Source organism: Triturus cristatus, chromosome 10, assembly GCF_964204655.1.
Source record: "Triturus cristatus chromosome 10, aTriCri1.1, whole genome shotgun sequence".
NCBI lineage: Eukaryota > Metazoa > Chordata > Amphibia > Caudata > Salamandridae > Triturus > Triturus cristatus.
In genome coordinates this window covers 913,464,036-913,476,974 of record NC_140593.1, presented here as the reverse complement: position 1 = coordinate 913,476,974, position 12,939 = coordinate 913,464,036, and the positions used below count along the sequence as shown (strand labels likewise).

At 39.6% G+C, this 12,939-nt stretch overlaps 1 protein-coding gene across 1 annotated transcript in view; it reads right to left on the bottom strand.

Moving 5' to 3' along the window:
- Positions 1 to 12,939, bottom strand: part of LOC146796250 (uncharacterized) — a 578,389-nt gene that overhangs the window by 451,898 nt on the left and 113,552 nt on the right. Inside the window, exon 4 of the mRNA XM_085631282.1 lies at positions 7,610 to 7,754. Coding sequence (XP_085487408.1) covers positions 7,610 to 7,754 — 145 coding nt within the window. The remainder of the gene's footprint in view (positions 1 to 7,609; positions 7,755 to 12,939) is intronic.

Below are 12,939 nucleotides of genomic sequence, written 5' to 3'. Positions count from 1 at the left end.
CAATCTACTCATCCCTATCTCACAGAGAGTGATTTTTACCCGTCTCAGCCATAAAATTTTATGCATGCTGTCAGCTTCCCTAACTTCCAAGAGTGCTTGTGCGTACCTAGACAGCAACCTATGTTTATCTAATTCCAGTTGGCTCCTTCTAGTCATTTAATTTCTGACGAGTGCTGGTCTTAGTACTGGCCCACTGTGAAGGGGAACAAGGCAAAACTGTGTTGGCAGATAAGTATTTTCAGCATTTCCAAGGTTGGCATGGATTCGTGTTCTACTTTACTTTGTACCATATACGGCGATTTAAGGTACTGTTTAATTACCTGGAACATGTATTTGTGCCTTTGGCTGGACCTTGGTGATCTTTAGATCAGAGGTCATTTGGAAGACTCGGTATGTGATCCTGCGGCCGGCATTGGTTGCTAACGGTGGTGGAGCATGACTGCCTGGAACGTGAAGCTTCTCTAGTACGTTATTTTCTCTGTTCCGCTATTGTGCGAGCAGCCTCTTGTGGATTAGTATGTTTTTTTGTGGCCAGCTGGATGTCATCACGTATGTGTGAATGTGTCAGCCATATTGGAAGAAGTCTAGAGCGAGAAGCAGCTTCAATGTTGTGGAGGTGTCATCACGTAACCTATGTGTTGGGCGGCCATCTTTTGGTAACAGTGTCATGGTCAGATCCTCCAATTACAACAAAGACACCAGCAGACAGTTGTTTTTCTTCACAGTGCGTGGAGTGTAAACATTTGCTTTTGCAGATCAGCTCGTCAGTGATCCGCACACTTATTTCCAAAGTTGGCTTTAGTGTCTTTGTAATTTTTGTGATGCGCACACATTGTAAAGGCAGCTTGTCAGGTTTTGCTTTTTACCATTTTGGTGGTACACACATCTCATAGAAAGAAAGTGGAGTAATATTTTTAATTTTTAAATTATATTTGGAAATTTTTCTCTGGCGCGTTCGATATAGCTAATTCACAGATGTTCAATCTGCATCGATATGTATACCAGTACCAGGAAATCCTGCTCTTGTGTGAAAAAAATGGTTTAAGACATTTAAAAATTATATTGTTGCCATTGATAATGCGGATTTTAAACTTGAAAGTAAGGCACCATTATTATTTGGTTGACTGGGCAATGCAGAAATTGAAATATTTGAAAATGTGCAGCCTATACCGCCACCTGCAGGTGAAAGTGATGGTTGGAATGTGTTCAAGGAAGCTGTAGCAAGACTGGAAAACCAATTTGTGGGTGCACTAAATGTCATGATTGAAAGACATGCATTTTTTAAAAGAAAGCAATTTGGGGAGGAATCGGAGGAAGAGTTTGTTGCAACTCTAAGGATACTAGCTGCAAATTGCGACTTTGGGCTACTGTGAATATTTATATCAAAGATCAATTTGTTTTCAATTGTGAGTTTAAGCAGATACAGGAGAGGTTGTTGGTATGCTGGAATCGACCAGAAGGTCTATTCTTTCATCTAAAGCGTTAACTGCCACTGTGGTAAATTCTTCTGGTGTGCCTGTCTGTGTTGTCCAAGCAGAAAAAAAATGTCTAAGCCTGGGGAGAGTAAAAGTGAGAATAAAGGGAGTAAATTATATTGTTATAGATGTGGTTCGAAATTGCATCTTGGCAATAGTCGTGATTGCACTGCCATGAAGAGAAGATGTAACAAGTGCAAAGTGTGTGCAGAAGTATGAAGTCAGGAGTGGCAGTGAGTGTGAACACTGTCAGTGATATTATTGATCATTTGGAAAATATGATACTCAATGTATATGATCCTCTTTTATTGTGTGATATAAACATGATTTGTAGTTGTTTTAAAGCCCCATGAGGAAGTGTATATTTGAGATGGCATGTTGGAAGTAATGATGGATACAGGATTGCCAATTACCATTGAGTTAGAGGTTACTTTTAAGGATAAGTGGGAAAATATGAATTTAAGAAATTCATATGTGAATCCAAAGGCTTTTGGCAATTTTGATATTACCCATGTTGGTTTTTTTCTAGGACAATTTAGAGTTTCAGGGGCAAGGAGTCTTTACAGAAATCTATGTTGCAGTCAATGGCATAAACATTATGGGGTGGTTTGATTTAGCAAAACTCGGAGTGATATTGTGTCCAGGAGGAGACACTTCCATTATGTTAAGGGATTTGGCCTTGAGACAAACTGACATTCAAGAATCACATTTTGACAAGATTATTTCTAGGCATGAGCCTGTGTTTCTAGATGAAGTAGGACAAGTAAAAGGCTTCATGCATCACATAAAACACAAAAGGTGCCCTACCAGTTCAATACAAAGTTAGAATGGTACCTTTAAGTGTTCGTCGGAAATTTAAAGATCATATATATTGATACTTTGTGTGCAGAAGCAATTATTGAGACAACCGATAGTTCTGAGTGGGTTTCCGCTATAGTTATCGCTTTTAAAAAAAATGGCAACTTGAAGCTAAGTATTGACTTGAGGTCTCTAAACAAGAATATTGTGGTTGACAGTCACCCGCTGCCACGCATTCAAGAATTACTGTCAGCTGTTGATGGTGCCAGGTATTTCTCGATAATTGACCTCAAGTCAGCATATCAACATGTTACGTTGAATGATGTTTCGAAAGATTTAACAGCCTTTGTAGCCCTGTTTGGGGTACATAGGTTTTTGAAGATGCTGTTTGGATTAGCTTCGGCAGCTAGTGTCTTCCACAAACTGATCGATGTGTTATATCAGGGCATAAATGGGGTACGGGCATTCCAGGGCAACATACTCATCTTTGCTAAAACCAATAAAGAACATGATAATTTGCTGGATACTGTGCTAGGAACGTTGGAGCTCAGGGTATGACTGTGAGGAAGGAAAAATGTAGTTTTTTTATGAGGGAGATTGACTATTTGGGTCATAGAATTTCTAGTGAGGGTATTTTCCCTGAAAAAAGCTTGGTTAAAACTCTCAATAATGCCATCAAACTATAAGACAAAGACTCTTTGAGATTCTTTGTAGGACTTGGAGAGTATTTTGCTAGATTTGTGCATGGTTATGCTGTTGTTGTTGAACCGTTGAGGAGACGTTTGAGGAAAGGAGTTTCTTTTGAATGAAATAAGGAGTATGATGAGATTGGAAAAGTGAAGGAGTTAATTACACAAGCTCCTGCTTTAAACACTTTTGATCCTACTGGTAAATCATATGTAATGGTGGATGCTAATTCCATTGGTTTGGGGGCTGTTTTCAGTCAGATGGTTGATGGCAAGGAGAGTGAGAGTTGGGGAGCAGCACTATAGTACTATAGAGAATGAGATGTTAGCCTGTGTTTGGGCAGTGGAGAAGTTTAAAAAATGTTTGTGGGGTAAATCTTTTGTACTGGTCACAGATCATAAACCATTGGTTAACATGATGGATGGGGTCAGATCAGGAAAGGCATCTTCAAGACTTATTAGACTCATTGCAAAGTTGCAAGAGGTTAATTTGAATATACAACATATATCCTATGGGAAAAATGTTGTTGCTGATTATCTATCAAGATTGCCACCTATAGATGTGATGGAGGAGACTGTACTTGATCAGCATGAATGTGTTGGGGCTGTTGTGGATGTTGTGAACAAGTGTAAGGGAGCTATTTCAGAATATGAATGGATAGAAATGTCTAAAGAAGATGAACAGTTGGAGAAAGTCAAGCAGTTTGTTGTTCATGGTGGGCCACCTAGCAGAAATACTGATTCAGCAATTCAAAGTTTTGCACAGGTGTCCAGTGAATTGAGTTTAGAAAATGATATTCTACTGAGACATGATGTGTTTGTTTCACCTGTAGGACTCAGGAAGACGCTCATTGAGTTAGCTCAAATGGGACATCCTAGTGTGACTGGCTCTAATAGGCTTCTTAAACAATATTGTTGGTGGACAGGCATGGGTGCTTGTGTTGAATGGTTGATTGACACATGCAGTGTTTGTGTGCATTCAGATAGGCATTGGAAGGTGAAGTGTGAACCAGGGAATCTACAGAAATGTCTACAAGGTCCATTGGAAAATATTTTGAATGATTTTTCAAGTCCTTATGATGTTCAGGGAAGACAAATTCAATTTCTAATTGTTCTTATGATTGTTTTTCTAAATGGATATATCACACATTTGTGGAGAATCCCAACACTGATGAAGTGATAAAGATTCTTGAAAGAAGTTTCCATATTGAAGGTTTTCCAAAAGTGTTTATGTCAGGCAACAGGGTACAATTTGTATCATCAAAAGCTGTAAAGTTTCTCATAGTGTTGTCAGCACTGAAAGAGGGCCTTTATATTGTCCCAAGGCAAATGGTCAAGTGGAAAGGGCAAATAGATTTATAAAAGAGGGGAATCAAGTAGCTTTAAGCAGTAACAGGAATGTTTTTGACTTTTTGAAGGAGAATCTGTATTTGTATCATAACACATCGCATTGTGCAACTTGTGTGTCTCTCTATTTTTTGTTGGGGGCAGAAAAGGTTGTATTTTGTTGACTCCTTCTTTTGAAAATTCCCAAGACAACAAGAAGATGTAAGACGTTTTGGAATTAGTTAGAGGGAATTTGACTGAGCACATAGAATGGGGAAAATGTATCATGATGAAGTGCATAGAGTCAAACATAAAGCTATTAGTGCTGGAGATTGGGTGTGAATTATTAAACTTGGTTTCCACTGTGAGGGGCTGTCTACATTTATTTTCTGGTCCTAATCTTGTTGAGAGAGCAACTGAGAGTGTGGTTCTGCTACAAAAAAAGTGTTGGTGGAATAAGAGATCCGTTGTGGCTTTAAATCCAGGTCAGGAGCAAATGTTTGATATGTCAGATACAGAAAATTCCTTCTTATGTATTGAAGAAGGGCAGGAGGGAAAGCGTTGCCCTCAGAAGAGTTCTAATCTTTCTCAGGAAGATGTTAATGCACAAAGGCACCATACAGAGTCTTTTGGTTTGGATGTTCCCAGTCAGAGAGAGGATTCTTCTTCCAATCACAAAGCACGTGACGCTGGAGTGTAGGTTGATATTCCTCAGATGAAAAGAGTCATTAGATTGCCCAAAAAGCTAGAGGAGTATGTCTCAGAATAATTCTTCTTTCAGTTTTTTAGCTATTATGTGTTATATATATATATATTTTTAAAAGGTTTTACACAAATAATTTGATGCGCACACATTAAACGTTAATTAAATAGTTCCACCAAATATTGTGATTCACACATTCCTTTATTCTTTAAATGTTGGTCTCCTTCCTTCACAATAGCCGACGCGTTTCGTCCTGTTTAAGGACTTCTTCAGGGCTCATCAGTTGTCCATTGAATAATATGGGTTTTCCTTCTTCTCAAATAAAATCCACCTCCTATTACCTTATCTGTATTTCTAGAATATTGCAATTCCCAGTGGGATGGCATATGTATTTTGGAGAGGTGGCAGCAGCAGAAGCTGTGTTTCTGTGTATGCAATCCAAGTTTAAGAAGGTATTTAAACAGTTTTGCTCCTTAGTTAAAGTAAGGTCATTGTTGACTCGTAAATTTAGGAATGAAACATGGACTAAACAAACTCAAAACGTGAGGATGATTGTTCTGCACCCAACTTCGACAAAGTAAATAAAGACACGCTGTCCCAATACAGACAGGTCAGGGACGATAACAAACACTCATCAAATTTACGAGTCAACAATGACCTCACTTTAACTAAGGAGCGATACTGTTTCAACACCTTCTTAAACTTGGATTACATACACACAAGCACAGCTTCTGCTGCTGCCACCTCTCCAAAATAAGAAACAGAGAAGGAGACATCAGGATATATGCCAACCAAATGGGAATTACAATATTCTAGAAATACAAATAAGGTAATAGGAGGTGGATTTTATTTGAGAAGAAGGAAAACCCATATTATTCAATGGACAACTGATGAGCCCTGAAGAAGTCCTTAAATAGGACGAAACACGTTGGCTACTGTGAAGGAAGGAGAACAAAATTTAAAGAATAAAGGAATGTGTGAATCACAATATTTGGTGGAACTACTTAATTACGTTTAATGTGTGCGGATCAAATTATTTATGTAATTGTTTGTTGTGAAAGTTATTTTCACTCATTAGGAAACTAAGGGGTCTTGTTTCCTTTGGTCATTGCACCATATGCCAACAATATTCACGAAACTTAAATAAGTGCGGTACTGTATCCTAGACCTCCTCTGTGAATTTCTTTGATATTTTTAAAAGGGTATGTTTTATGGATTTGTATTTGGTCATGTAGAATCATGTGTATGTCATGTTATGTTAATATGGAATGGAAAGGCGGTCATGTTGATGGAATGTAGAATGTTGTGAGTCAGAGGGAGCTTAGCTGATGGCTGAAGGATGAGCTGTATCGCTCTGCGTTTTCCTCACCAGTGGGCCAAATAAATGACATTTAGAAAAAAAGGTATTCTTTTAAAATTCCAGTTGGCTCCTTCTTATCATTTCACTTTACCATTGTTTGTGTTCTTTAGAAACTGTTTTTTGTAAAACACATCACAAAAATAATTTCTGACTAAACATGCACACACAAGTTTATGGGCAGGTGTCCCTCTTCAAATATTTTTGGAAGAAAGTTTTACAAAAACCATTGAAGTGCCCAGCTATCCTTCCGCATGCAGGCACACAGTTGCCCCTTTTCGAATGTGATAACTTACAAAACTATTTTGAAAGAGAGGAAAAGAAAAACATACGTAGAGCAGAAAGTCATCTGCCCTGGAGAAAAAGATGGGTTTGGGGCTTTGTGGCCAAATTAATGTGGTGTCTTCCACATTAAAAATGAAAATAAATAAATCAGATAAGCCTTAAGACTGGTTTATTCACCTCATCCACCAACCACTCCTTAGTAACTGATCCCTTTAGAACCCTCTTACATAGCTCAGATCCACATGGAACCTCAGATGATGTCACAGGCTTCACTGCATTGCAATTTGCAAACATGTGGGACAATGTAGCAGGACCTAGATTCAATGCTTTTCCATACCTTCCCCACCCTTTGTCTTGAAAAGACACCAGTGCCCTGTCATGTCAGTTCCTATGATGTCTTTCTGGCCAAAGGGTGTGCTGTATACATTCCACTAAACCTGACTTTTTTGGTGAATTGACATCCATGATTTAGTTACTTTAGTTATGGCAAATCAATAATTAAATTTAAAATTGTGTTTTCTTTAACGAACAATAAAAACAATAGTACACAGCAAGTGCCTCAAAATTATTCCCAATGAATTACATAGTTAAATTCATTTAAACAAAACAAAACACTTCTAAGAAGAACTTCTTCAGAATGACTTGAGTTATAAATCAGTTTCAAAACACTGAGCAGGAGAATTGACTTAACTGTGAAATAACTAATTTCTAAATATCACATAACTAACGTGTTGTTATTATTAGTACTGTTGCTATTATTATTCTTAAAATTACTAGTACTACTACAATGACAATATTCACAATAAATGTAATAACGAAATTTCAAACGTACTAACAAACATCTGTTTTCATGTAACACATCACACAGAATTCCCACTACTTCAAAGTGATAATAAGCAGATAACACTTTTACCCAACACGAGGGATCTAATAATATCACCAACAAATGTCACGAGAATTGTCAAAAGAAAACTCTTACCTTTGGCTCCTCCATATTTTGTGGGGTCGTTTGCCAGTTATGCGGGCAGCTCACTGTCTCGACATCAATGCCGGACCCATGATGGGGGCGGAGGGAAGGTGATGTTCTGGAGCTCAAATTATATGCTCCTACCGACTGTGCCCAACTAAATATGAAAAGAAATACCCAAGTAGGGTAAATCAAAAAGCACAGAAAGTGTGATGACATTATCCCCGATAGATGGATCTTGGGGATAACACGTTCTGTACTCTAAACATAAAAGGTACAAAAGTACACTTTTTTATGAACAAAAACAAGTTAAAGAAATCTCCAACCCCCCCACACTACACCACCCCCTCCACCAGCACTAACCATCGAGTCAACACTTTAGGGAAGAACGTTCAAAGCTGGCGATCAGCGCTTAGCAACCGGTGTCACAATGAAGAAGACAAGAGCTTCATGACCGGAAGCTGCATTGAGTAGCCTGGACCTCGGCCTAGAGGTAATGGGGGTTATAATGATGACCATTTGACATTTTGCAGTAATGATGTACTATTCTTACAGAGATGTATACAGAGCATGAAATCCCAAATGGTACACCATAATTTATGTAGTGGAATTGTATTTCAGCATACAGTCCTTGGAGAACTAAGAAGACCAAATACTTCTTTTAAAACATAATTGTCAGTAATGCCACGTCAAAAAGAGCTACGAGTCTCAAAACTTAGACAAAAAGGAACCTAAAAGTAGGTTTATTCATAATTCGTTATGAAATGGTTGCTATTTGTGTATGATATGGCCACCATCCAGGCCTTTTCAAACTTCGAGTCTTATGTGAGCCCAAAATGTGTGCCCCATTTTACATTCCTTATTGGTGATTCATGTCCATATGGTTTCAATAGGTATTTCCAATATGCAAATAACCACATTAAAATCGCATGCTGATACACTATTTCCCTTAATTGGATGTCAGGCATGTTCAAACTTTTTATAAGGGAATTCTACGTAGTTCCAATAGTTTTATTATCCTTTTGCTCATGGAGTGGTCTATGAATGCAGGATTCGCTTCCGACTTAAGAACTGAGAAACTGGAGGTTTGGAATGTAATGCGGTTTATCTCTTCTTGGTCTGTATCTGACAGAATGGGTATCAAAAATAAATTACAAATTACATCAAATTTGAATTGTGTAAAAAATTAGTGATTTTCAAAGAAGAGCAAATAAAGGGAGAACTTTCTTAGCACAATATGTCAAGTTTATCCTGACAACTGCCATTGTTAAAAATCCCACATAAACCCTTCAAAAGATGGTAATTAACACAAGCATGCCAGTGTGCGAATATGAAACACTTAACCCACAAAACATCCTGTTCCTGAAGGGGACATGCACTGAGCATTTCCATACAGCTGGCCAGTGATGCCCGAATCAGAAGAGTCCCAATGCCTCCTGCACTGGTGAGGGTGCGAGTCACTGCAGGCATTGAGATGTTGGGCCCCATGGATCTTTCACCGGATTAAGGCAGCAGGACACTCCCACTTTATCACTCATGCCAATCTAAAGTTTCCTTCAGTCATTTTATTTGTAAATCTTCTGAGCAACTTTTGCAAAATCTGACATAACAAAAAATTAGAGCTGTGTAAAAGGACTAGGCACGGGTGAAATTTGTGGAGTTCCGCTTCGCAGACCTCCGCAAAGTGACAAAAAAACCTCTGTTGCACTACGCTCAGTTCCTCAAGAAGCGGAATGAGTTACGTAGCGCCGTTTGTGCTGATTCTTAGCGCCAGATGTTTGTCTCCTGTAAAATCAGCATGAACAGCACCATGCGCATTGCAAGAGGGCGCCGCTTCTTTCTGCCACTTGAGCAGAAGTTCAACTCGAGCGGCAGCTTCCTCAACCCGAACGGCAGGTTTCTCAATGCAAACGGTAGAGACCATCCATGACCGCCTGCATTGAGAAATCTCGCTGAGAGGTGGTCTGGTGTTGGATTTTCCTTGCTCGCACTCAGCAACTTAACGTTGGCGAGTGAGGAAAAAAACTCTGCTCCAAGTAGTTTTTCCAAACTCTGGGGCATATGCACAAGCCGCTATTGCCACGGTAACATCATAAAAAGTGACGTTCCTGTGGCTATAGGGGCTTTGCCTTATTAACAAGGCAGCGTTAAGCCACTTAACATAGCTGTAAGCTGCCTAGTAAATAAGGCCCTCTTTCATGCAATGCTTAGTGTGAAAGGGGTGGGCAGTGGATGTTGTGGTGGGCGTTCCACCCCAACACCCATTGATTTTGACTCTGACCCCTATTTACAAAGGCAGTGTAAATAGGAGGCAGTGACAAAATTAAGACCATGGAAAACCTGGTCTTAAGTTGGCGAAACGAGGAGAAATGCTTTATTACTCCTCGCTTTTTCCATGTGAGCTGTCTTGTGCACTACACATGGAAAAAGCAAAAAGCCTTGGATTGTTTATGTACAGAAAGTCCTGGCACTCCTTGAAAATTTCCATCATTCGCCAATGTAGAAGGAATAATAGGTCTGGCAAGTTTTCTGGAGATTCGTCAAATGGGAGCAAAGTTAATTATGGTAAAAACTCCAAGGAATTCCTATCTCTGAGAACCCTAACTATATATTACCTAGTGGCGGTTCCCAGTAGGTAGGTCAACTGTTCCATAGGAAAAGTGTTTTTGTGTTGCTAATAAGTTTGGCAAAGTTGGATGAATTGCTGTTTTGTGACTAATTTGTGCATGGAAAATTTCTGGGTCATCCGTCAAGTGGGGGTCGAGAAAAAAAGGGAATCCGACAATGCAAAATCCTCATGCATTTCCCATAGACTTCTTTAGACAAGGCTACAGCAAAAACTGCTTAACAAAAATACACCAAATTTGGCATGAGGCTATATCTTGGTCTGCCAATTGTACTTTTTGTGATTTAGTGTAAATCCATTCAGTAGTTTTTGAGAAATGAAGTTTGGAAAATAATTGTATATATTGACGGTTGGAAACTACAATTTAAAAATAGAGTATCCTGATTGGCCCAGGAAGCTTTATTTTCCCTGGGTCATCTTGCTCCTGTGGGAGCGAGCGCTCTGATTGGCTGCTAGCAAGATGAGAAAAATTTTGTAGGTGGCCAGTGCAGGATTCGGGGACTATGTGCCCTCTCCTGAAGTTAGAAAAAGATAGGCCAGACCTTGTACCCCCCATCCCCTAGAGCACAGCTGAAGGTCCTTCGCAGTGTGGGTTTGGCTGCATTAGAGGGGTTGGTCACAGGTCCTGTAATAGGCCAGGGCTTGTGGCCAAAACCCCCACTGATCATCAGTGATGCTATCAGTGATGATGTCAATGATGTAATTTGACATTTCATCAGTGATGTTATAAATGATTTCATAGAACATTTCATGAGCGACGTAATATGTGAGATCATAAACAGTGCATGGCAGGGGCGCAAGTTATACTTCGCTCTGTTGAATTTCTATGTTTTTATAGAATAATCATTAATGCTGTCACTGACAAATTCACCTAACTATAACGTTATGTTAACCTTTGTTTTTTTCAGTGAATTTCTAATTTTTGTAATTTTTTTTATCAAAAACAGATTCTGACTCCCGCGGGAGAAAGATGGCCCTGGGTAAAAAAGCTCCCTGGGCCAATCTGAATGCTCAATTTTAAATTAGCACTCCCGCAAGATTCTTGCGAGCCTCTCATTAACCCAACCGTCCAGATATACAAATATTTTCAAATCTTAATTTCTCAAACACTACCTACCATTTTTACAACAAATCACAAAAAGCACAATCTGCATACCAATATTGAGTTTCCTGCCAAATTTGGTGTAATTCCCTACTGCAGTTTTTGCTGCACCCCTGCCTAAAAAATTCTATGGAAAATAATGGAGTTATGTGTTTTGGAACCCCCTTTTTCTCGTCCACAGCTTGACAGATCACCCCAAAACTTTCCATGCACAAACTAGTCACAAAGTAGCAACTTTCTGGAAGGTTTCATGGAGATTCATCACAGAGGGCTAAAGTTATTGGAGACATAAAAAGGCATTTCCTATGGAATGCTGACCTAACTATAATGCACACACACAAACATATACACACACACCCATACACACACATACACACATATATATATAGATTTACTGAAAAAACCAAAGGTTTCAGGGACGTTATAGTTAGAAATGAGCATAAAAAAAAGCTTTGAAATTCACTGAAAAAAACACACGTTTCAGGGACGTTATTGTTAGTTGGACATTTCACTCATACAAAACCAGAGAAATTCAGCCATTATAGTTAGTTGAGCTAACTATAACTCGCACCCCCGCATTGCACTGCTGATGACATCCCATATTACATCACTCATGACATGGTCATCTCAAATATATATATACCTCTATATATCAATACTTGTATTTCTTGTTTTTCACATGTTGTTTTCCAAAGCAAAACCTAAGAAAAGGGAGGAACAGGCTCCAATGAGATTTTTAACCATATACAATGATCAAGACAAAGAGCTCAGGAAGTTGTTGAGGAAGAACTGGCATGTGGTAAAAGGTGATCAGGGTATAGGCAATTTAATGAACAAACACCCTCCAATCACCTATCGGAGAGCCCCATCATTAAAAGATCCGGTTGATAAAAGCATCCCAGAGACAAGCCACGAACAGAGCTGGTTACGACCACCACAAGGCTTTAAGAAAATGCAGATGTTGTAGGGCCTGCAGTATAGACCAGAACACTATGACATACCACACCTCATTTGGTAGAGGGGAGGTAAAAATCAATGGGGCATATAATTGCAAAATGGATTTAGCTGTCTACGTGTTAACTTGCATGTGCAATTAAAGATACGTAGGCAGTACTACACTGCCAGTCAATAGACAGATTCTCCAACACATGAGGGCGATTGCCAATGGGGACCGCACCTACCCAGTGGCACGGCACTGTGAAACATTTCATCAAAAAGTGCCTGAGCAAATAAAGTACTTTGCAATTGATGCTGTACCCATAAATAAATGAGGGGGTAACCACACAAGATCATTAACCCCTTGTATGCCCATGACGAGCTGGACTCGTCATGGAGCACAGTCGCGCTGTGCCCATGACGAGTCCAGCTCGTCGTGAGGCATTCCCTAGGGAATCCCTCGGGCACCAGAGGGATTCCCTTTAAACCAAAATAGCCTCGGGAGCTGGGGAAGAGCTTCCCCAGCTCCCGAGGCCCCCCCCCCCCCCTTTCACTGTAATGACGATCGGCGCGCACGTCGCGCCGACATCATTACAGTGAAAGTGAAACTGAAATGAGCCAAGAGGCTCATTTCAGGTTTCACTTTGTACGTGCTCAGGGGGCTATCTCAGCCCCCTG